The following is a 22,120-nucleotide window of genomic DNA, read 5'->3' on the forward strand; positions in this document are numbered from 1 at the left end:
GTAGTTATTCTAGAATTATTTCTCTCTATACAACTTTTTTTATTTCGTATACCTTTTGACTATTGGCTGTTCTTATAGGCACTATAGTATTACCAGCCTAATCTCGGGAGTTGATAGGCTTGAAGTCATAAACAGCGCAATGCTTGAAGCATTGCGAAGAGCTGCTGGCAAACGCAGGAAAGTGCTGTTTGAATGCTTACGAGCCTGCTGCTGCCTACCACTTCTCAGTCAGACTGCTCTATCAAATCATAGACTTAATTATAATAACACACAGAAATACGAGCCTTAGGTCATTAATAGTTTCCGGATTTGACCATATAATTTCAAAAACAAAACGTTTATTCTTTCAGTGAAATACGGAACCGTTCTGTATTTTATCTAACGGGTGGCATCCTTAAGTCTAAATATTGTTGTTACATTGCACAACCTTTAATGTTATGTCATAATTATGTAAAATTCTGGCAAATTAGTTCTCAACGAGCCAGGCTGCCCAAAATGTTGCATATACCCTGACTCTGCGTGCAATGAACGCAAGAGAAGTGACACAATTTCCCTAGTTTAATATTGCCTGCTAACATGAATTTCTTAACTAAATATGCAGGTAAAAAAAAATACCTCTGTATTGATTTTAAGAAAGACATTGAGGTTTATGGTTACGTACATTCGTGCAACGATTGTGCTTTTTTCGCAAATGCGCTTTTGTTAAATCATCCCTCGTTTGGTGAGTTGGCTGTAATTGTTATGAAGAAATGGTCTTCATACAGGTCGCAACGAACCAGGCGGCCCAAACTGCTGCATAGACCCTGACTCTGTTGCCCAGAATGCAAGAGAAGTGACACAATTTCCCTAGTTAAAAGAAATTCATGTTAGCAGACAATATTAACTAAATATGCAGGTTTAACAATATATACTTTTGTATTGATTTTAAGAAAGGCATTGATGTTTATGGTTAGGTACACATTGGTGCAACGACGGTGCTTTTTTCGCGAATGCGCTTTTTAAATCACCTGTTTGGCGAAGTAGGCTGTGATTCAATGATAAATTAACAGGCACTGCATCGATTTATACGCAACGCAGGACAAGCTAGATAAACTAGTAATATCATCAACCATGCTTAGTGATTATGTTAAGATTGATAGTTTTTTTTTAATAAGATACGTTTAATGCTAGCTAGCACCTTACCTTGGCTCCTTGCTGCACTCGCATAACAGGTAGCCATCCTGCCATGCAGTGTCCTCGGAGTGCAATGTTAATCGACCATGATCGGTGTCCAAAAATGCTGATTACCGATTGTTATAACTTGAAATCAGCCCTAATTAATCAGTCATTCCGATTTAATTGGTCGACCTCTACTCTGGACATGCGTTGGTAGTACCCAACTACCATAAGGTCCTAATGGTCTGGTACTCAGGGCTCTTGTCCCTCTAAGACCCATAGGTCTTATGTGTAGACATATTAGCCCAAACCTGTGGGGGAAAAAATAAAAACTGTAATTATTACCCATGGCAAGAAAAACCTAAAACAAAACTGATTTTAAGATGTATTTTAGTACATAATTGAACAAGCCTTTACTCCAACATTAATTTAAATTTGAGCAATCGCCTTTGAGCGTGGACTTTATTATGCATACTGGATGGACTGGTTACCTTATGCTACGCTCCAAAATGTATATCCATGAGTCTGGGAGAGAACGTATAGCCTGGGCAATGCTGTTGGTTGTTTTGCAGGGAGGCTTACAATTAGCCTACATTTAGTGATTTTTTTCAAATTTTGAATAGCATAATAAGAGGATTTATATTTTCATAATTAATTGGGTGATACATTACCTTCAGTTATACAAAATATTTCCACACCTTGCGTTTCCATCTCTCTTTTAGAACTTTCTCGAGCACGCAGAAAGGCTGTCAACAGTTTAGTGAAATATGTTTAGTTGCGAATACATGTTTACTATCGATGTTCCCGAACAGATTTCACTTGGTTCCCAAATTTAAGCACGGGGTAGCTGCAGGAACAAGGTTGGAGAGCCCATGGCGTTCAGAGTTTGGGCGGAGTATCACGTGTCTGGCAGCAAGAGCATGCATCTCAAACAGTGGTTGATATGTGGTGAGAAATAAGTGTCATATTTATTTCTCAGCTGCTCATTAAGCACATGCTCTGCTATAAACCCGAAGTAGCCTAAAAAACGGACCGGCTGGGAACGCATGGCCTCCAGACATCTGTGCATACAGCTGTCATGTATATCCCCCGCCTCTGTTCCTGCCCATTTGATAATAGTCCATTCTAAATCTTAACAAATAGTACATATTCAGGAAAAATAATAGTATGATGGGTGAAAATATGATCACTGATGAGAGTGCAGCCTGAGGCAAGGAACAGAGCCCAAGCTTTTTTCTCTCTACTTTCTCTAATCAATAGCCTGTAGTCGCACCATGCTGCTCATGTTTGGATATTTGTTAAGACGAGATTTGTATCGTCACATCTAAAGTTGCCAAATAACTCCTAAAACTAGCATATAGGACCAGTTATCGATTTTTATTATTGTTTTAATGTCAATTTATAAGCTCAAAATAGCTACTTAATATGCTCACTTGCACAGTAGGCCTAATGGGGAAAAATATCCTTTTATTCAAGCTGACAAGTTCAATTCTACCTACTATAAAATGTCAAGGGACAAATGGCATATCTTGTCAGCTAAATTAACAAGCCTATAACATAGGCCAGCTCATTCTGTTCTTCTGAAATGTTCTTCATTTCAATGTTTCTTTAGACATGACTAATGGATTTACTGTGATAGTGTACAATATATTAAATCAAATGTATTCATAAAAAAATAAAATGTAGATGTTTCAAAGGCACGCATCAGAGGCTTGTATGTGTGGAGGCCTGAAGATTCTAAATGTGTTTGTTAATTAACGGTCACTTACTGTGAGACTGGCAGTCTTTTTCATAACAATAACTGGCTGACAAATTTCATAACTGCCACAGCCCCAGCTAATGTATCTGGCAACAGACCGTATATCTTGCTGCCAATATCTTGCTCATGAACTAAGAGCAATTTTTCCATCTTCGGTGTAGGGTTTGGCATTTTCCATCCACTGTCGATTTTATATTCACCACTGTCATGTGTGCGGCCTCTAGGTCACCAGGCTGCTCGTTATGGCGCACACCTGTCACCATCGTTACGCGCAGCTGCGCGTCATCAGACTCACCTGGACTCCATCACCTCCTTGATTACCGTCTCTATATATGTCACTCCCTTTGGTTTCTTCCCCAGGCATTATTGTTTCAGTTTCCTGTCTGTGCGTCCGTGTTTCTTGCTTTGGATTGTTTATTTTATTAAAACACTTGCTTCCCGACTCTCAGCGCATATTGTTACAACCACAGTATGTTCACTTTGCTGATCTAGCTGCTGTAGGCTTTACCTAGTCTTTACCTAGCTATCCCTGTGGTTCTAGCTTTATATCTGGCCTTAGATGACAGTGCAGCCATTGGGGACCTCAAATGGACTGGGCATAAATTAATGATGTTTTCTGTCCTTCAAGAAGGTTTGATGGGAGTTTTAAGTTTCTCCCACAATGGCATGTTGCATTATTCATTAGACTTGTCAGTCTTTATTTGAATATCCTTGTGTGTCTTCCACCTGAGCTCATTCAAATATCATAAGTGACTTTTATGGTATCACTTGCGAACATTCTTAGATGCTCCCCATCAGCATCTTAGTCTTACAACAACCTCCACTTGTGATCACTTAATTTAGCTGATTCAATTTTTTCCCCCTTTCTTACTCTCCTATCCCATTCTATATCACTACTTGTCTACGCTGTTACTCCCTCTCTCGATTTCCCTATGGTTTTCTCCCTTGTCCTTTCGTCCACTTCCCTGTGTTTTGTTGACCGGTGCTCCCCCAGAGGGAGGTTCTTGTTTTTCATTAAAACACTGTGCCCTTTGTGTGTTGGTCCACATCAATCACGAGCCACTGCTCCTCTCATCACCACTCTCCCAAAAACAAGGTTACTTCAAGTGGGGACTCAACCACAGGGCCATGAGCACCCAGAGATCCCAGCCCAAATGAACCAACTCAAGGGGGCCCCGGCAAAGGATTAGACATACAGAAAGAGGACTGTGGAGCTCACCTCATTTGCAGATGTGCAGCTTAGAGCTGACACACCGACAAGAGACAATGTACAGATATGGCATCACTGAAGCATGCTTCTACATCTAGGTGGCATGTCTGTACTGAAACTTTATATGGCCCCTCATTGTTGAACGTTGACGAAGTACAAACATGGCAATAGAGGTATTCACTATGGACCTGGCTCAGCACTTAAGTCAGTAAGTGTTGTGGAGGTGCCTCTACACCAGAAGATGGAAGTCTTAACTGACCTATTTCTGTTCTCCTGTACTCTCCACATATACACTACCATTAATAAGTTTGGTCATTTTAGAAAAGTCCCCATTTTTAACTTAAGGAAAACAACACTACAATTCTTGTCCATTTTAAAATAACATCAAATGGATCAGAAATGCAGTGTAGACATTGTTAATGTTGTAAATGACTATTGTAGCTGGAAACAGCTGATTTATGGAATATCTACAGAGGCCCATTATCAGCAACCATCACTCCTGTGTTCCAATGGCACGTTGTGTTAGCTAATCCAAGTTTATCATTTTAAAAAGGCTAATTGATCATTAGAAAACCCTTTTGCAATTATGTTAGCACATCTGAACACTGTTGTGCTGATTAAAGAAGCAATAAAACTGGCCTTTAGACTAGTTGAGTGTCTGGAGCATCAGCAGGTTCGATTACAGGCTCAAAATGGCCAGAAACTAAGCACTTTCTTCTGAAACTCAGCAGTCTTTTCTTCTGAGAAGTGAAGGCTAGTCTTAAGAAGGCCAGTTTTATTGCTTTAAAAAATGAGGACATTTCTAAGTGACACCTAACTTTTGAACGGTAGTGTACCTGTGGTTAAACTTTAGTGTCTGCAGAAGAGTAAGAAACTGACTCTGAGCATTTAGGCTAGTTCATAACCCATGGGCTCCACTGGGGTATTTTTGCCATGGAAAGGAGGCCAGTCAGTCAAAAAGGTTCCGGTTCAGCACTATAGAGAATGCTTTGAGACAGTTTCTCATTATAGGAAAGACTAATTGGGTTTCACAACATTTGGTGACCGTCTATCTGGTGAAGGTAGCTGTGAATAGATGCATGTGTGTCAGTTGGAGTTTGCCTAGGTTTGTTAGGCTGTGACCAAGGCCTGGAAAGTATGAAAATGAAGTGTGTGTTCTAGTGTCTCAGACAATTTGTCTAGATCACTCCTGAAGTCAAATACTCAACTTCATGCAAACTCACACATCCTGTTGTATTAAGTGGATTTGCACAACATTTGTTTTGTGTTTCACCCCCCCCACCCACCAAGTTTGTTTTTGTAAATGACATCCACACACCATTTCCATTTAATCCTTACTTGAATGATCTTTTTATTCTCTTCTCAGGGGACAGGTGTTACTTGCAGATTGCTGACAAACTGTCTCAATGACTTCTGTGTTTTAATGGAACGAAGAGGGTGGTTGTGTAATTTGTTACGTCTTGTAGGCCTACAGTATGTAAGATTGTGTTGCACTCTGCAGTCGTAATTGTTTTGCATTGAAGAGGGTGCAGTAGTGTTTTCCTCTTGGTCCCCTCTGGATTCGGCCTCCTGTTCCAAATCTCATTCTGTTCTGCTCTAATTGTTTTAACCTCCTATTCCCCAAGGAGATAATGCTGTTCTAATCACAGTACTTACAGGAATATGGGATTGCTCGCTGTTTGAGCGCATGAGGCTCAAACCCCAAGTCCTTGTGGGAATATAGGCTAGAATCGACTGGAAGGCCACAGCGTTTGTGACAAGTTCAACCCATGCAGGGATTATGATCCCAGGCGCTTTCTTCATTTATATGGGCTGATGTTAGGGCTTCTGTTTCCTGATATACTTGGTGTGGTTTTATGTATTCTATTAACAGCTGGCCAGTGGATTTCCTTTCTTTACTCAACTTGGTCTTCATTGTCCAACAACGGTGAATTGTGAGTCTTGACTAAATTTATTTTCTTTCTGTTCCATTTTCAGGATGACACTGGTGCGTATCTTATAGACCGAGACCCCACATACTTTGGGCCGGTGCTGAACTACCTGAGGCATGGCAAGCTGGTGCTCAACAGGGACCTGGCTGAGGAAGGTAAGACTGGGCATGTGATATGCATATTACTGCCAAGGTGCACAGTGAAGCAGTTGGTTTCCAATGTCAGCTTTCAAGTATTCTCTGTAGCAGTCCATTCAGTATGTTGATCATTCTTGCCAGGATAGATTCTAAATGTGTGTTTTTGAAGGTGTCTTGGAGGAAGCCGAATTCTACAATATCACATCATTAATAAAGCTCCTCAAGGACAAGATCAGGGAACGTGACTGCAAAACATTACAGGTAGGTGAACTTCTCAATTGACACATTGTGCTCTATTGATTTTATATTAATTTATTTTAAACCCGTATCAATTTTATTTGTCACATACACATGTTTAGCAAATGTTTTGCGGGTGTAGTGAAATGCTTGTGCACAAAAAAACAAAATCTTGCAAAGTTGCTTAGGGCAGTTCTGCTTCTAGCTCCTATCTTTCGGCGCCATCTTGTGATTTTTATCACTTTGGGGGTTCCTGGCCTTGGCTGAGTCCACTGTTAGAGTAAATGCACCTGCTCCATCCCATGCTTCAGTATCTCTCTGTCTGTGTGCCTGTGTCTGTGCCTCTGTCTCTGTGCACATGTCTGTCTGTTGACTTTCCGTTGACTTTCAATTGCTAGCAACAAAAAAAAGCAGATAAATAAAACTGTTGGCCAAAAGGGCCGGGAGAAAATAAATCCCATTGCTAAATAATGCTTTTTATTAATTGATGGCAATACCAGTCGATGGAAATACATTTTACCATCATGCTTATTGGTTTATAGGTTAATTTGCATCATTAGTTGAATTAATTTGGCCTGTGTATTTTCGTGTGTACCTTATTTATCCAACACAACTGTCACACCCGCACAGCATACTGAGCCTATTTTGAGCAGGATTTCTCGTGCAGTGCCTCAGCTGGTTGCTGCTGGAGTAAAACGTGTGCTTTTATAAGCACATTCATTGCGCAACAATTTTTAAATGAAATCGTGTGTTAAACGTTTTGGTGCGTGATAAAGAAGAGCTACTGTTTTTAATTCTCAACTGGTAATTGAAGCGCGCCTCCCATTCAATTGCAGGAAGCAGCCTACCAGTGTGTCACCCACCACTTTACAATGTGAGTTGGAGGCAGTGTGCGTTTTGAAAAATACTTAGACCTGAATGTTTTATTTCATATGAGTCATGTCTTACCTCCCGTCAAAGTAGCCTATAGGCAAAAACTTCATAGGCGGCTCATGAGTTTCAAGTTTGGGGAAGCTTACAATTTATCCTATTGTTATGCGTGCAAGTTATGATTTTCATGTGCGCATTTTCGTGGAACAGTTTCATTTCAATAATAACGTTTTCGTTTCGCAAATTCATTGTCATGTAGTTTATCATAGAAATTAGAATTAAAATTACAAAAAGCTCATTTAACATTGATACACTGATCCATTGGTGGCTAAAGAAATGAGCGCATGGAACTCAGACTGTAGGCCAATGCAGCAGTAGGCCTATAACTATCATTGCTCTTTCACACTGAGGACTGGTGATTATCAAGGGGGTGATTATCAAGGGGGAGATTGTTGGACAGATTTTTCAAACTAAAATAAAGACATATACAGTTGAAGTCGGAAGTTTACATACACCTTAGCCAAATACATTTAAACTTATTTTTCACAATTCCTGTCATTTAACCCTAGTGAAAATTCCTTGTTTTAGGTCAGTTAGGATCACCGCTTCATTTTAAGAATGTGAAATGTCAAAATAATAGGAGTGATTTTATTTCAGCTTTTATTTCTTTCACCACATTCCCAGTGGGTCAGAAGTTTACATACGCTCAATTAGTATTTGGTAGCATTGCCTTTAAATTGTTTAATTTGGGTCAAAGGTTTCGGGTAACCTTCCACAAGCTTCCCACAATAAGTTGGGTGAATTTTGGCCCATTCCTCCTGACAGAGTTGGTGTAACCGAGTCAGGTTTGTAGGCCTCCTTGCTCGCACACGCTGTTTCAGTTCTGCCCACACATTTTCTATGGGATTGAGGTCGGGGATTTGTGATGGCCACTCCAATACCTTGACTTTGTTGTCCTTAAGCCATTTTGCCACAACTTTGGAAGTATGCTTTGTGGTCATTGTCCATTTGGGAGACCCATTTGCGACCAAGCTTTCACTTCCTGACTGATGTCTTGATGTTGCTTCAATATATTCACATCATTTTCCTACCGCATGATGCCATCTATTTTGTGAAGTGCACCAGTCCCTCCTGCAGCAAAGCACCCCCACAACATGATGCTGCCACCTGTGTGCTTCACGGTTGGGATACTGTTCTTCGGCTTGCAAGCCTCCCCCTTTTTCCTCCAAACATAACGATGGTCATTATGGCCAAACAGTTCTATTTTTGGGATTGATTTGCACTTTTCGCACAAGTGCGTTCATCTCTAGGAGACAGAACACATCTCCTTCCTGAGGGGTATGATGGCTGCGTGGTCCCATGGTGTTTATACTTGCGTACTATTGTTTGTACAGATGAACGTGGTGCCTTCAGGCATTTGGAAATTGCTCCCATGGATGAACCAGACTTGTGGAGGTCTACAATTTTATTTCTGCAGTTTTGGCTGATTTCTTTTTGAGATAAAAAAAAAAAAAATTACTTGTGTCATGCACAAAGTAGATGTCCTAACCGACTTGCCAAAATGATAGTTTGTTATTAACAAGAAATTTGTAGTAGTTGAAAAACAAGTTTTAATGACTCCAACTGCCAACTTCAAGTGTGTGTGTGCCAGTCAAAAGTTTGGACAGGCCTACTCATTCAAGGGTTTTTCTTTATTTTTACTATTTTCTACATTGAAGAATAGTAGTGAAGACATCAAAACTATGAAATACACATGGAATCATGCAGTCACCAATAAGGTGTTAAACAAATCAAAATATATTTTAGATTCTTCAAAGTAGACATCCTTTGCCTTGATGACAGCATTGCACACTTGTCATTCTCTCAACCAGCTTCATGATTTAGTCACCTAAAATGCATTTCCATTAACCTAACTTCAATTAGGTGTGCCTTGTTAAAAGTCAATTTGTGGACACTAATAAGAAGAGGAAACTTGCTTGGGCCAAGAAACATGAGCAATGGACATTAGACCGGTGGAAATCTGTCCTTTTGGTCTGATGAGTCCAAATTTGAGATTTTTGGTTCCAACCGCCGTGTCTGTAACGCAGAGTAGGTGATCGGATTATCTCCACGTGTGGTTCCCACCGTGAAGCATGGAGGAGGAGGTGTGGCGGTGCTTTGCTAGTGACCCTGCCAGGGATTTGTTTAGAATTCAAGGCACACTTAACCAGCATCGCTATCACAGCATTCTGCAGCGATACGCCATCCCATCTGGTTTGCGCTTAGTGGGACAATCAATTATTTCTAAAAGGACATTGAGCCAACACACCTCCAGGCTGTGTACGGGCTATTTGACCAAGAAGAGTGATGGAGTGCTGCATCAGATGACCTGGCCTCCACAATCACCTAATCTCAAACCAATTGAGATGGTTTGGGATGAGTTGGACTGCAGAGTGAAGGAAATGTAGCCAACAAGTGCTTTACATATGTTGGAACTCCTTCAAGACCGTTGGAAAAGCATTCCAGGTGAAGCTGGTTGAGAGTGCCAAGAGTGTGCAAAGCTGTCAAGGCAAAGGGTGGTTACTTTGAAGAGCACTTGTTTTGCTTAGTACATGATTCCATATGTGTTATTTCATAGTGTTGATGTCTTCACTATTATTATACATTGTAGAAAATAGTGGAAATAAATTGAAACCTTTTAATGAGTAGGTGTCCAGACTTTTGACTGTGTGTATTGTATTTTACCACCCTTTTTCTCCATCTTGTCTGATCGCTGCAACTCCCCAACGGGCTCAGGAGAGGCGAAGTTGGAGTCATGCGTCCGCCTAACCACACTCCTTAACAGCCACCAGCTTAACCCGAAAGCCAGACGCACCAATGTGTCGGAGGAAACACTGTTCAGCCTGCAGGCACCCGGCCCATCACAAGGAGTTGCTAGGGAGCGATGAGCCAAGTAAAGCACCCCCGGCCAAACCCTCCCTTAACCCGGACGACGCTGGGCCAATTGTGTGCCGTCCTATGGGACTCCCAGCCACTGCCGGTTGTGGCACCGCCTGGGAATGAACCCGGGGCTGTAGTAACGAATCTAGCACTGCGATGCAGTGCCTTAGACCGCTGTGGCACTTGGGAGGCCCAGGAACTATATATTTTTTGTATATCGTTCGCAATGGACACTTTCCTACATTTCCGCGTAGCAGGCCAGGCACTTCTATGCGTGCTCAGGCACGCAGGCTCCCTCAACATTATCAGGACATAGAAAGCAGACATTCTCATTGCTCACATGAAGCACTCCAAACAAAAGACAAATCTGGTAAATGGTTATGAACTAAACCAAAACTTGTTTCTCTCACAAGTGTAGCAGGTTGTGAACTCTGCAAATAATGTTTCCACTCCAAAAATGGCAAATCATCCAAGGGTATACGAGTCGCCCAATGAATGTGCAAGAATTGGTGGGAGACAGCTGACCCATTCTGGAGAGAGACTTGTCTATATCTTCGCCACACTCCCCTCCCCTTTTTCTCTCAACACTTTAAATTAGAATCAAGACCCATCTTAGATGCTTTTCACTGACAGCTGCAACTGAATAATCAGCTAGGTCTATTGTGATTTGAAACAATCCACAGCAATTTTTTTTGTGGCAGTCATGCTTTCTGTTTCAGTATTTTGAATGATTCTATTTCTGTGTAGACAGATGTACCTTTACTTCCCTAATGGACTCACCGCTATGCCATTTATATCCTGTTCTATTGGTTTTCATATCAACTTTATTTCATTGTCCAGAAGTCAAAGGCACAATCCTAGTCATATTAGCAACCCATCCTAGTTGTTGCATATGGAACCGATATCCAGTTGCCTGTTTAGAATGGTGTTTTCAAATCAAAATCAAATGTTATTTGTCACATGCACCGAATAAAAAGAAAAAAAAAGAGTAAGCGATAAGAATAACAAATAATTAAAGAGCAGCAGTAAATAACAATAGCAGGGGATACCCGGTCAGAGTCAATGTGCGTGCGGGGGCACCAGTGTCGAGGTGCATGTTGGCTTTTTATTGGCTGCTTCGTTACTTAAGTTGCATGTTCTGTTTCGATGCATTATCGAAATGTTTATTTTGTCATTTTGAGCAACGTGAGTGGACGTCCTAATGGGTTATACACCCAATGCATATGGGTCGGGTAAAGCTCTCACTCTCTCCCCAGGCTCCAGTGAAGCATGTGTACCGGGTGCTGCAGTGCCAAGAGGAGGAGCTCACCCAGATGGTGTCCACAATGTCAGACGGCTGGAAGTTTGAGCAGGTAAAGCTGACTCCCACCACAAGTAGAAACATTTTATTTTATCTGTACTTCCCTCACCCCCCGTAATCTTCATATCACCCAAACCAATACAATCCATTAATTTGAAAGTCTTTTTTTTTTTTTTTTTTTTCTCAGTGTCTTATATGTAATCTGGGCATCCCTCTGATCTGATTGGTTGTTGCAGCTTGTCAGTATAGGTTATGGGTGGGCCCAGAAGTCAGTTTCTGCTGAATTGTGAAAGGGGAGGAGTCTACTTTCCCAAACCACAGTGGAAAGGTGTGTCCCACAATGTTCTGTCCTTGGGCTGGTGAATGCATGTCTCCTATGTACCCATTCATAACCCTTTTGGCCTCTGTGTATCCCAGCTTTATGTACACAAGGTGGCCATTTTGAGTTGATTTTAAGATGTGTACTGTTTGTCCAACCAAGACCCAAATGAACACTGCACCCTTTGTGTCTGTTTGACTATGTTGTCAGTTTTCTGGTAATACTCCTTGTTATTTACATGTTTTTCTTGACGATGTATTGTCTTAAGAGGACATTTTTGGGACCATGTTTAATCTTTAACATACAGTGCATTCAAAGTATTCAGACCCCTTGATTGTTGTCCACATTTTGTTACGTTATAGCCGTATTCTAAAATGGATTAAGTAAAAATAAATGAATAATAAATCCTCAATCTACACACAATACCCCATAATGACAAAGCAAAATGTTTTTTTATTCATAAAAAATGGACATACCTTACCTTAGTATTCAAACACTTTGCTATGAGACTTGAAATTGAGCTCAGGCGAATCCTATTTCCATTGATCATCCTTGATGTTTCTACAACTTGATTGGAGTCCACCTGTGGTAAATTCATCAAAACATTTCTGCTGCATTGCAGATCCCAAGAGTATTGAGTCTCCCCTGGCCCCACTGTCCCTGTGGGGAGAGGATCACTGGATCTCCCAGACAGCTGGAATGTCACTAATAGTCTTACAAGGGTCAGACAGGAAACACCTTAAAACACATACTTGACCTAAGCTTAAGGCTCAGCAGCAGTGAGCCTAGTCGTCTGGGGATATGTAACCAATTACTCCTCATTCAGAGCCACTCAGTCCTGGGTTGTTCATTAGGGCACGTTTTCCAACAGAAAATGTAGATGTTTTTTTATTGGAGAAGTTCAGAGAGTACTGCCCAGTTTCACACCTTTTTCTGATATTTTTCTTCAATTTGTGCTACTGAACCTGATCCTGGGCTGCCTTCAGGTTTCTAAATACTCTTGCTATGTCCACGGATCATCCATGCTAGATTGGTTGAGAAAGGTTCTTGAATCACGTTTTTTAAACATTTTAATGTACTTTTTTATTTTTTTAACTAGGCAAGTCGGTTAAGAACAAAGGATTATTTACAATGACGGCCTACCCCGAGCAAACCCGAACGACGCTGGGCCAATTGTGTGCCGCCCTATGAGACTCCCAATCACGGCCAGTTGCAATAGTCGAACCAGGATCTGTAATGACGCCTCTAGTACTGAGATGCAGTGCCTTTGGCTGCCGAGTGGTGCAGCGGGGTGTGGTGTATGAATGCTTATTCAGAGTTACCTCAGAAAACAAGTGATCTGCAAGTTCAGTTGACGTTTTGACCATATCGTTGGACTTGAATGGGTATCGCGATGGGTGAGAACTGACACTGGTTGTACTTGGTACAGTAGCTGGTAGCTATAACATTTAGCATCAATATAGAGTAGCGTAATACTCTTGCCTCCTGTGTGAGACATCTCTTGGGAACAACACGGCTCCTGCAGAAGTGGCTAATGAGGCCGGGCATGTCGAGACATGCACACCCACAGAGTACACTGTACTGTACACATACTGACTGACTGAACACAAGTTAAACGCATTCGACTAAGAGGAGGAACAGGTGTTTGTCTGACATTGTCATATGTATTTTGTAGGCCGAAGTACTCCGCGTTGATTTGCATGACATCACCACCGTCTGCATGTTTGTTTAACAATCTGTTGTCCCTGCCTAAGTTGTTTTATTTGTCCTTAAAAAGTTAACCCTTTAAAGACCCACTCCAGCTATTTGTGAACGTTTCCTGTTGAAAAATGATATTCTAGGTATAAATACAGTACTCTCACTTAATAGTAAATAAATTAGGTGACGAGTTGGTCTGATGGGTGCACTCTGACATTTTAGTTGTGCATTCCATACTGTAACTAGATCACCTGGCTGCACAGCAGTGAGTGACTCACAAGGCTCTGGTCTCGTCGTGGTGTGCTTGTAAACAAACTCCGTGTGATTGGGGACTACCAGTAAGCTTCACAATAAAAAGTTGTGACTGGTGAAATGAAGAACGCAATCTTTATCTCCTTACGTATCACACAAGTTGACTGCAGGTATTTACTTGAATGTAGCTATAAATATGAACTTTTATTATTATAAATAAACGTAATAGTTTTGACGGTATTGGAAAACCACCTAGTGGCTAATTTCAAATACCCCGGTGTACGGTATATTATTGACGCCTATAGCCAATTCACATTGTGTTCTGAACTGTTTCAAGCTCATGTTTTCTACCTATTATCTAATGCTTTTTATTACTGTTCAAACTCATCACATTTCTGTTATCTAAGTTCACTGTAACCCACTTTCTGTCCTCATTTTGTCTCTGAAGCTAATTATTTCGGTGCTCTCTCTCTCTCTCCTCTCACCCCCCCCAGCTGGTCAGCATTGGCTCCTCTTATAACTACGGAAACGAAGATCAATCTGAGTTCCTTTGTGTGGTCTCCAAGGAGCTGCACAACCAATCATACGGCACAAACAGTGAGCCCAGTGAGAAAGCCAAGGTGAGTGTGAACACCGGCAGTCAGGCAAGTGAGAATTCCATGACAAGCTTGTCTGAATAGTGGCTTGTTCTGGATGTCTAAATGTACCACATTTACTAACCTTGCTTCTATGGGACAGTGATAAATGGCCCTGGTTTACTGACGTAAACGCTCATAGAGGAGTCAATTTTAAAGAAGATGGGTTTGGACTGCTGCACAGAGTAATGAATTGATAAATGCGAATTTTGTATTTTCTGAAAAGTATAAAATATTGGTCAATTAGTTAGGTTAGCGATTGAATTAGCCTTCATTGAATCAAGCCAAGTCCTTTTTCATAGCAGTTAACATTTACTTTCAACAATTTGGTGTCTAAATCAACAGGACAGTTCTGTTAGCTTTACACTATCAGTCAGACTACACCCCCCCCCAAATCAAATATCCATGTTAGTAGGACCTTGAACATGGGCTTGAGGATTACTGGGACTATTAGTGTGGAAGTTCATTCTCTGAGGGCTTTTGGATCAAATTAGCAGGCCTAGCTGTGGGAATTACTAGTCCCATCTGCAGGTGCCCAGTCCTCCAGGGCATGCTTCACTCACTTATTTTCATCAGGCTCCTTCTAGTCCTAGATTTGGTAATTCTATTGAATTGTTGGCAATAGGCTGTGATTTAAGGGTGTTTTCACACACAGTTTTGAGCTATAGTTTGAATCAGTTGGATTATTTGTTGTGTTGTATTTTTTTCATTTTGGTTCGTTTGGTTTCATATTGCCAAATGTCAAACAAACTAAAAAGCCCCACCAAAAAACACGTGTTCATGCAAGTAATTTGTTTATTGGAGAAAAATTCTAACGTTAAATCCATCTGACTATCAAGAAGCATAACTTGTGTGTCCCAAACGTCATATGTCTTTCGCTTTGGTCTTCCAACAACATGTGGGAGATAATGGCACAAGGTAAATGGGGGGTGGGGAGGTGGGCAGGCAGGCAATGAGAGAAGGCATATCGGCTCGATTGGAGCTATAGCCTTCAAGTAAGATTCACTTGCAGTCTTCCCTAATCTGCATCAGATGCGCCCATAAATGCAGTGCTACTTACAATGTTTCAGAAATATTAAGTTATGATAGGCTTCTGCTTGCATTTCATCAAAAGCTTACAGTCAAACAACCAATAATCGGCCTACTGCACGCCTCTGGTTATTTTCCTCTGTTTGGTCCGGACTGCATTCACACCTGCAGCCAACCGTACCATGGTGCAAATGGAATCTGACCAAGACCGCCATTTTTGTATGAACCACGGTGCATTGTTTAGTGCACTCCGGATAGTGTTCACACCAGTCCAAACGAACCAAACTAAGGGGGAAATTGCTCCAAAACAATTTGGTGTGAAAGCCCCCAAGAAGTCTTAGATTAAATCAGATTTAAATGTCACTTTGGTACGGAGCAAAGCAATCACAGAGACCGCTTAAGAGAGGGCATATCAGCTCGATTGCAAGTTAATCTTACTAGATGTGAAAGTAGCCTTCCCTCTGACCCGTCAATGTCCAAATGATTAAAAAATATTTTTAAATGTAAAAAAATATATATATTTTATTTTTTTAAATATATTTGCTACGTTTTTATTTCACCTTTATTTAACCATGTAGGCTAGTTGAGAACAAGTTCTTATTTGCAACTGCGACCTGGCCAAGATGAAGCATAGCAATTCGACACACACCAACACAGAGTTTCACATGGAATAAACAAAACATACAGTCAATAATACAGTAGAAAAAAATAAAATAAAGTCTATATACAGTGTGTGCAAATGAGGTAAGATAAGGGAGTTAAGGCAATAAATAGGCCATGGTGGCGAAGTAATTAAAATATAGCAATTAAACACTGGAATGGTAGATGTGCAGAAGATGATTGTGCAAGTAGAGATACTGGGGTGCAAAGGAGCAAGATAGATGAATAAATACAGAATGGGGATGAGGTAGATAGATGGGCTGTTTACAGATGGGCTATGTACAGGTGCAGTGATCTGTGAGATGCTCTGACAGCTGGTGAGGGAGACATGAGTCTCCAGCTTCAGTGATTTTTGCAGTTCGTTCCAGTCATTGGCAGCAGAGAACTGGAAGAAAAGGCGACCAAAGGGGGAATTGGCTTTGGGGGTGCCCAGGTGAGATACACCTGCTGGAGCGCGTGCTACGAGTGGGTGCTGCTATGGTGACCAGTGAGCTGAGATAAGGCGGGGCTTTACCTAGCAGAGACTAGTAGATAACCTGTAGCCAGTGGGTTTAGCGACGAGGATGAAGCGAGGGCCAACCAACGAGAGCGTACAGGTCGCAGTGGTGGGTAGTGTATGTGGCTTTGGTGACAAAACGGATGGCACTGCGATAGACTGCATCCAATTTGTTGAGTAGAGTGTTGGAGGCTAGAACTTTTGAGAATCAAGTCCAAGAGGTGTAATAGTAGTCAGCTAGGTTTCTTTCCAATTGGTGACAGATTTTAGTGCAAGTTTTCTAAAATTTGCATAAAAAAATTGGTGTATGTGCTCTTGACAACAGTTCAACTGATAAAGTGGACAGGACTTGGTTATATGATGAGGGATGGATAAGAGCAGTATCATTTGTAATTGGCAGCCAAACAGATCATGTCACCAGCATTCAAATAATACCCTCCAATATTTATTAGAAAATTTGCATCAAGCTCATCACTGTCCATCACTTAACCACCATGAAGTTCATCAAACCTTATTTAATCTGCATATGAACTCTTAATGCTTTTCCATGTGGTATTGGTAGTACAACCTAACATATCATTGCGTGACTCCAAGTTTACTTATACACGATGGTTTAGTTTATCAATATTTGTGCATTAAGGAGTTTCCATCGAATTGTCACAAAAAAATTCACCGACCAAAAAATGATCCCACTTTGTCTAGAATGTTTTGTCGGCAATGGGACATTTTTACACACATCTGCTGTTTCCATCAGTCCTGTTGTGAGTTTTTATGCATCAGGCAATTCATTTGCATGGAATGGTTGGATGGAAACCTGTTTAGTGATGCATCCCCAGTCGGAGAGGTTTCATTGATGTTAGTTAGTTGGAAGGTGAATGTTTTTTGTAACATTTACACAACCCCATATGTTGTCCCCCCCCCACCCCACTTTACCCTTGACATTTTCTCCCCATTCATTTTCGTTCTTGTAAAGACTTGTCTTCTTCCTGTGCCATTTGCATGCTGCATGTTGCTCAGAGTGAAGATGAAGAGACGGATTATGAAATGAATGACTCTGATTAGGGTTGAGCACTTATGACTCAACGGTGAGAGCTCAGCTATGCTGCCCTCCTAACTCCTGCCCCTCCTTTCTTTCGACTCTTGTATTCTTCCGTTTTTCTTTCCATAACTCCTCCATGTGTCTTCGCCCTGGTGCTTGTAACCCTGGTGCTTGTAACCCTGGTCCATGAGAGGATTGTGTCTGGGATTTTGGTCCTGTCAGGCTTTCAGTCACTTCGTCTTTCAAATCAAATGTTATTTGTCACCTGCTCCGAATACAACAACCTTACAGTGAAATGTTTACTTACAAGCCCTTGACCAACAATGCAGTTAAGAAAATACCAACAAAAAAAGTAAGAAGAATTGCAAATAATTAAAGAGCAGTAGTAAATAACAATAGCGGGGCTATATACAGGGGGTACAGAGTCTATGTGTGGGGGCACTGGTGTCGAGGTAATATGTACATGTAGGTAGAGCTATTAAAGTGACTATGCATAGATAATAACAGAGTAGAAGGAGGGGTGGCAATGCAAATAGTCTGGGTAGCCATTTCATTAGCTATTCAGGAGTCTTATAGCTTGGGGTTAGAAGCTGTTTAGAAGCCTCTTGGACCACGACTTGGCACTCCGGTACCGCTTGCCGTGCGGTAGCAGAGAGAACAGTCTGACTAGGGTGGCTGTAGTCTTTGACAATTTTTAGGGCCTTCCTCTGACATCATCTGGTTCAACACACTCTTTAGGACCAAGGTTGACTACACCTGTCAAGCTTTTCATTTAGCATGTGCAAATACACTGATCATACCGAACGTTAGGACCACCTTCCTAATATTGAGTTGCAGCCCTTTTTGCCCTCAGAACAGCCTCAATTCGTCGGGGCATTGACTCTACAAGGTGTCTAAAGTGTTCCACAGGGATGCTGGCCCGTGTTGACTCCAATGCTTCCCACAGTTGTGTCAAGTTGGCTGGATGTCCTTTGGGTGGTGGACTATTCTTGAGACACACGGGAAACTGTTGAGTGTGAAACCCAGCAGCGTTGCCGTTCTTGACACAAACCGGTGCACCTGGCACATACTACCATACCCAGTTCAAAGGCACTTAAATCTTTTGTCACCCTCTGTATGGCACACAATCCATGTCTCCAGTCTTAAAAATCATTCTTTAGCTTGTCTACTCCCCTTCAACTACTTTGATTTTTCAAGATAATTTAACAAGTGACATAAATAAGGGATCATAGCTTTCACCTGGTCAGTCATGGAAAGAGCAGGTATCCTTAATGTTTTGTACACTCAGTGTATTTGCTTTATATTGCTGGCCTGGATGGTGTGGTTAGCTTAGAAAACCCCTAAACATATCCTTTCCCTCTACTGCTGTGTGTGTGTGACCCATTCGCAGATACCAGACTTAATGATCACACTCATTACTTCTAACATACTGTATGCCCGTCATATTTAGATATGAGCCTGCTGTAGTATAGTTTCTAATTTACAGTTAGGTAATTGCAGGAAAAACATTTTATTTTAACATTAACTGATTTGAATGCCTTTTGCCTTTGCAGATTCTTCAGGAGAGGGGATCCCGAATGTGACGGATCAGTATTACGAGCTCCAGGTATAACGATGCAAACATATCATTGACGAGGAAGAACCTTTCACTCAACAGAGAAGACATTAGTCGAGAGGGACTTACATTTGTTTGTTTTTACTCCATTTTATATTTTATTATGTAAATAAGTCTGTTTACAGACTTTTTGTGCCTGTACAGTTAAACTGGATTTTTTAAAATTAGTGACAAGTTTTCCAACAAATATTTTATGCTATAAAACATGGTCATACACGGCCAATGATTCACTCAGGGGCTACTTTTGAGTTTCTTACACCTTCTAACTCAAGGGAATCTTGTAAGGGATCATGATGGTCTATCTATATTATCAAGCTTAAACCTGTACTGTCAGTAGATTAAAATATTTTTTTGAGAATTCATTTAGGTTTCAAACACGTTTAATACTTCCTTAACTGGTTTATCCTTTGTATTTTTAGAGGGTACATTTTGTTTAATAAAGTCTATTTGGGGGTAAGATATTTTAGGGAAAGGTTGGGGTGTGCTAATATTTTTTGGGACTAACGGTGAAGGAATATCTTTTAATATCCTTAGGTTTTATGTACATAATCTAAAAATTCCAATATTCATATTTAACTCGAACTGCACGTTTTGTACACTGTATAGTTAAACACAACTACAAATGTACGTTGTTGTACTGGATCTTACAAGCTAGAAAGTCTCGACAATTAAATTATGTTGACTCGAGTTTTGCGATGTTTGTACAGAGGTCTCTGCATATTAAGATTTGTAAATCAGGATTTCAATTGTTGATGCTCAATATCTGCTTTAGTTAGAACACACCTGGAACGTCTTTTGATATCCAATAAGAGGAAATATACCTTGGCTCAGACGTTGACTGTTAAGTTGTACAAAGATGTATTTGTCTTGGAAATCTACACATTCTTTGAGGCATTTTGTATTGTGGAGACTTCATACACAGCATTTCAAGCTCTACAATAGGAGGAACACTGTGCACAATGCTTTCCTTATCCTGCAACACTGTTAAGGGGAAATACTGCATTTCAGGATTATTATTATTTTTTTATATATATATATATATATACATACACACACACACACATACTGAGTTGTTTCTGGCCTGAGATGTGGCATTGCGCTGTTCGATATTTCATTAACTTCTAACTTTTGATAGTGTTGCCTTTTCCCATGCAGTGACGACCAAATACAATGTCTTATGTGCAGCTTACACATTCACTTTTAGTGTCGAGATAAGAAAACAACATTTCTGGCTGCAGGCACACTGTGCAGCAGGACACAGACACAACTCCTTTCTCACACACACACCCACACTCTCTTTTCACGTAATAATTCTATATAATTAAAGTTTATTGGATGGATGCATATTTTTTTTTATACACACAAGGGCTTATAAAGTGAACTTCTTTGCAGATTTCATCATTTCCAATCAAATAAGAGCTGGTGTTTTTGCCGGCGCTTGGCTATGTTTACATTTGCTATAGTATTCTGAAGCCTTCCAGATATCTTGCACACCCTCACATACCTTAACAGATCCTGACTCGTTTTGACTGGCACAAAGAAAACAAGCACTCCCCACTCCAGATTAATTTTAAACACATGTTGATAGTTACTGTTAATTTATGTTTACATATCATATACATTTCAAAGTGCAAGTAATCTCTTGAGGACAGACTATGTAAAATTTAAATGGTACTGCCCAAATTATGTGAGATTTTAATTTGAGACTTTTTGTGATCGTGATTATAAGTGGAATGGTGACACGTTCAGGCAGCTCGATGAGACTAGTTTTGGTCTAATGAGTTTTGTTGCAGTGAGATTCTTTTTTGGTTTAGTTTACTTGGTTCCATCTTAACCTTAGCAGTCTGTGTACTTTGGTCTGGCCTGTATAAGCTGGCTGCATTACTTCCTCAGCAGCATCCTTCTCCTCACTGCTAGACTACATGCCATGGAGAAATAACCATTATATTTTGTGCACCAAAGTATCCAGTCAAGTTCCCAGTATATTATGAGTCAGCTGGTTACTTCATCACAGAATACTGCAATGCATGATTGAAGATGGTCACATTTAGGTCTATTATTCCTTAATCAGAATGATGATGCTGTTGATATCAAAGATTATCATGTCATCACTACATCAGTCACTTATGACTAATACCATGTTTTATGCAATGTTTAAAATAACTAATGTTACTGGGATAGATTTATGGTCTTGCATAGGGTAAGTCCAATAAAATGGTTTGTCTTTCACATTTGGTATGTGTGTGTCTCTTTTAATGCAGTTTGTAGCAGTGCACTCAGGAGATTTTTTTGTTGTTCAATTGTCTGAATTACACATCAGCAGACATCAATTCTTCAATAAAATGATCAATTGTAACTTAAAGATACACAGTTGAATATGAGATGAGGTATAAAAAAGACAAGTCCAAAAACTTGATGAAAGTATGACACTCACTCGTGACAAAAGACTGTCTTAAATGGAGAAAGAAACAAGGTAACATACAAACTTCATAGCACCCTGTGTGGTAGACTAAACATAAGCAATGGATTCGAAAGAACATTTTGTTTTATAAAGCGTCAATTTATGGAACTGATAAACGTAAACAAATAGCGCCCTCTAGTGTTATTTATTAAAAAATGCTCGTACTGCACCTTTTAAATCTTTAGTGGTCTACGAAATTGCCGGTTTGAGCTTATTTGTTATTGAATTTTTGGGACTAAATCTAAGATTATCTAGTTGATATGCACATATTGTATAACATAGTAATAAGGCCATCTTCATCAGCTGTCACTTACGAATGCAAATTGTGCCCAAATCAATGCAGACCACATTATGAACGTTGTACCACTTAATTGTTAGTTATTTCAATTAACACAAAC

At 40.4% G+C, this 22,120-nt stretch overlaps 1 protein-coding gene across 1 annotated transcript in view; it reads left to right on the forward strand.

Moving 5' to 3' along the window:
* The window catches only part of LOC139376427 (BTB/POZ domain-containing protein KCTD5-like), a 50,156-nt gene extending 28,666 nt beyond the window's left edge, over positions 1 to 21,490 (forward strand). The window contains exons 2-6 of the mRNA XM_071119016.1: positions 6,102 to 6,210; positions 6,362 to 6,453; positions 11,475 to 11,570; positions 14,282 to 14,407; positions 19,200 to 21,490. Coding sequence (XP_070975117.1) covers positions 6,102 to 6,210; positions 6,362 to 6,453; positions 11,475 to 11,570; positions 14,282 to 14,407; positions 19,200 to 19,229 — 453 coding nt within the window. The 3' untranslated portion in view covers positions 19,230 to 21,490. The remainder of the gene's footprint in view (positions 1 to 6,101; positions 6,211 to 6,361; positions 6,454 to 11,474; positions 11,571 to 14,281; positions 14,408 to 19,199) is intronic.
* Positions 21,491 to 22,120: the final 630 nt, after the last annotated feature.

Source organism: Oncorhynchus clarkii, chromosome 20 (assembly GCF_045791955.1).
Source record: "Oncorhynchus clarkii lewisi isolate Uvic-CL-2024 chromosome 20, UVic_Ocla_1.0, whole genome shotgun sequence".
NCBI lineage: Eukaryota > Metazoa > Chordata > Actinopteri > Salmoniformes > Salmonidae > Oncorhynchus > Oncorhynchus clarkii.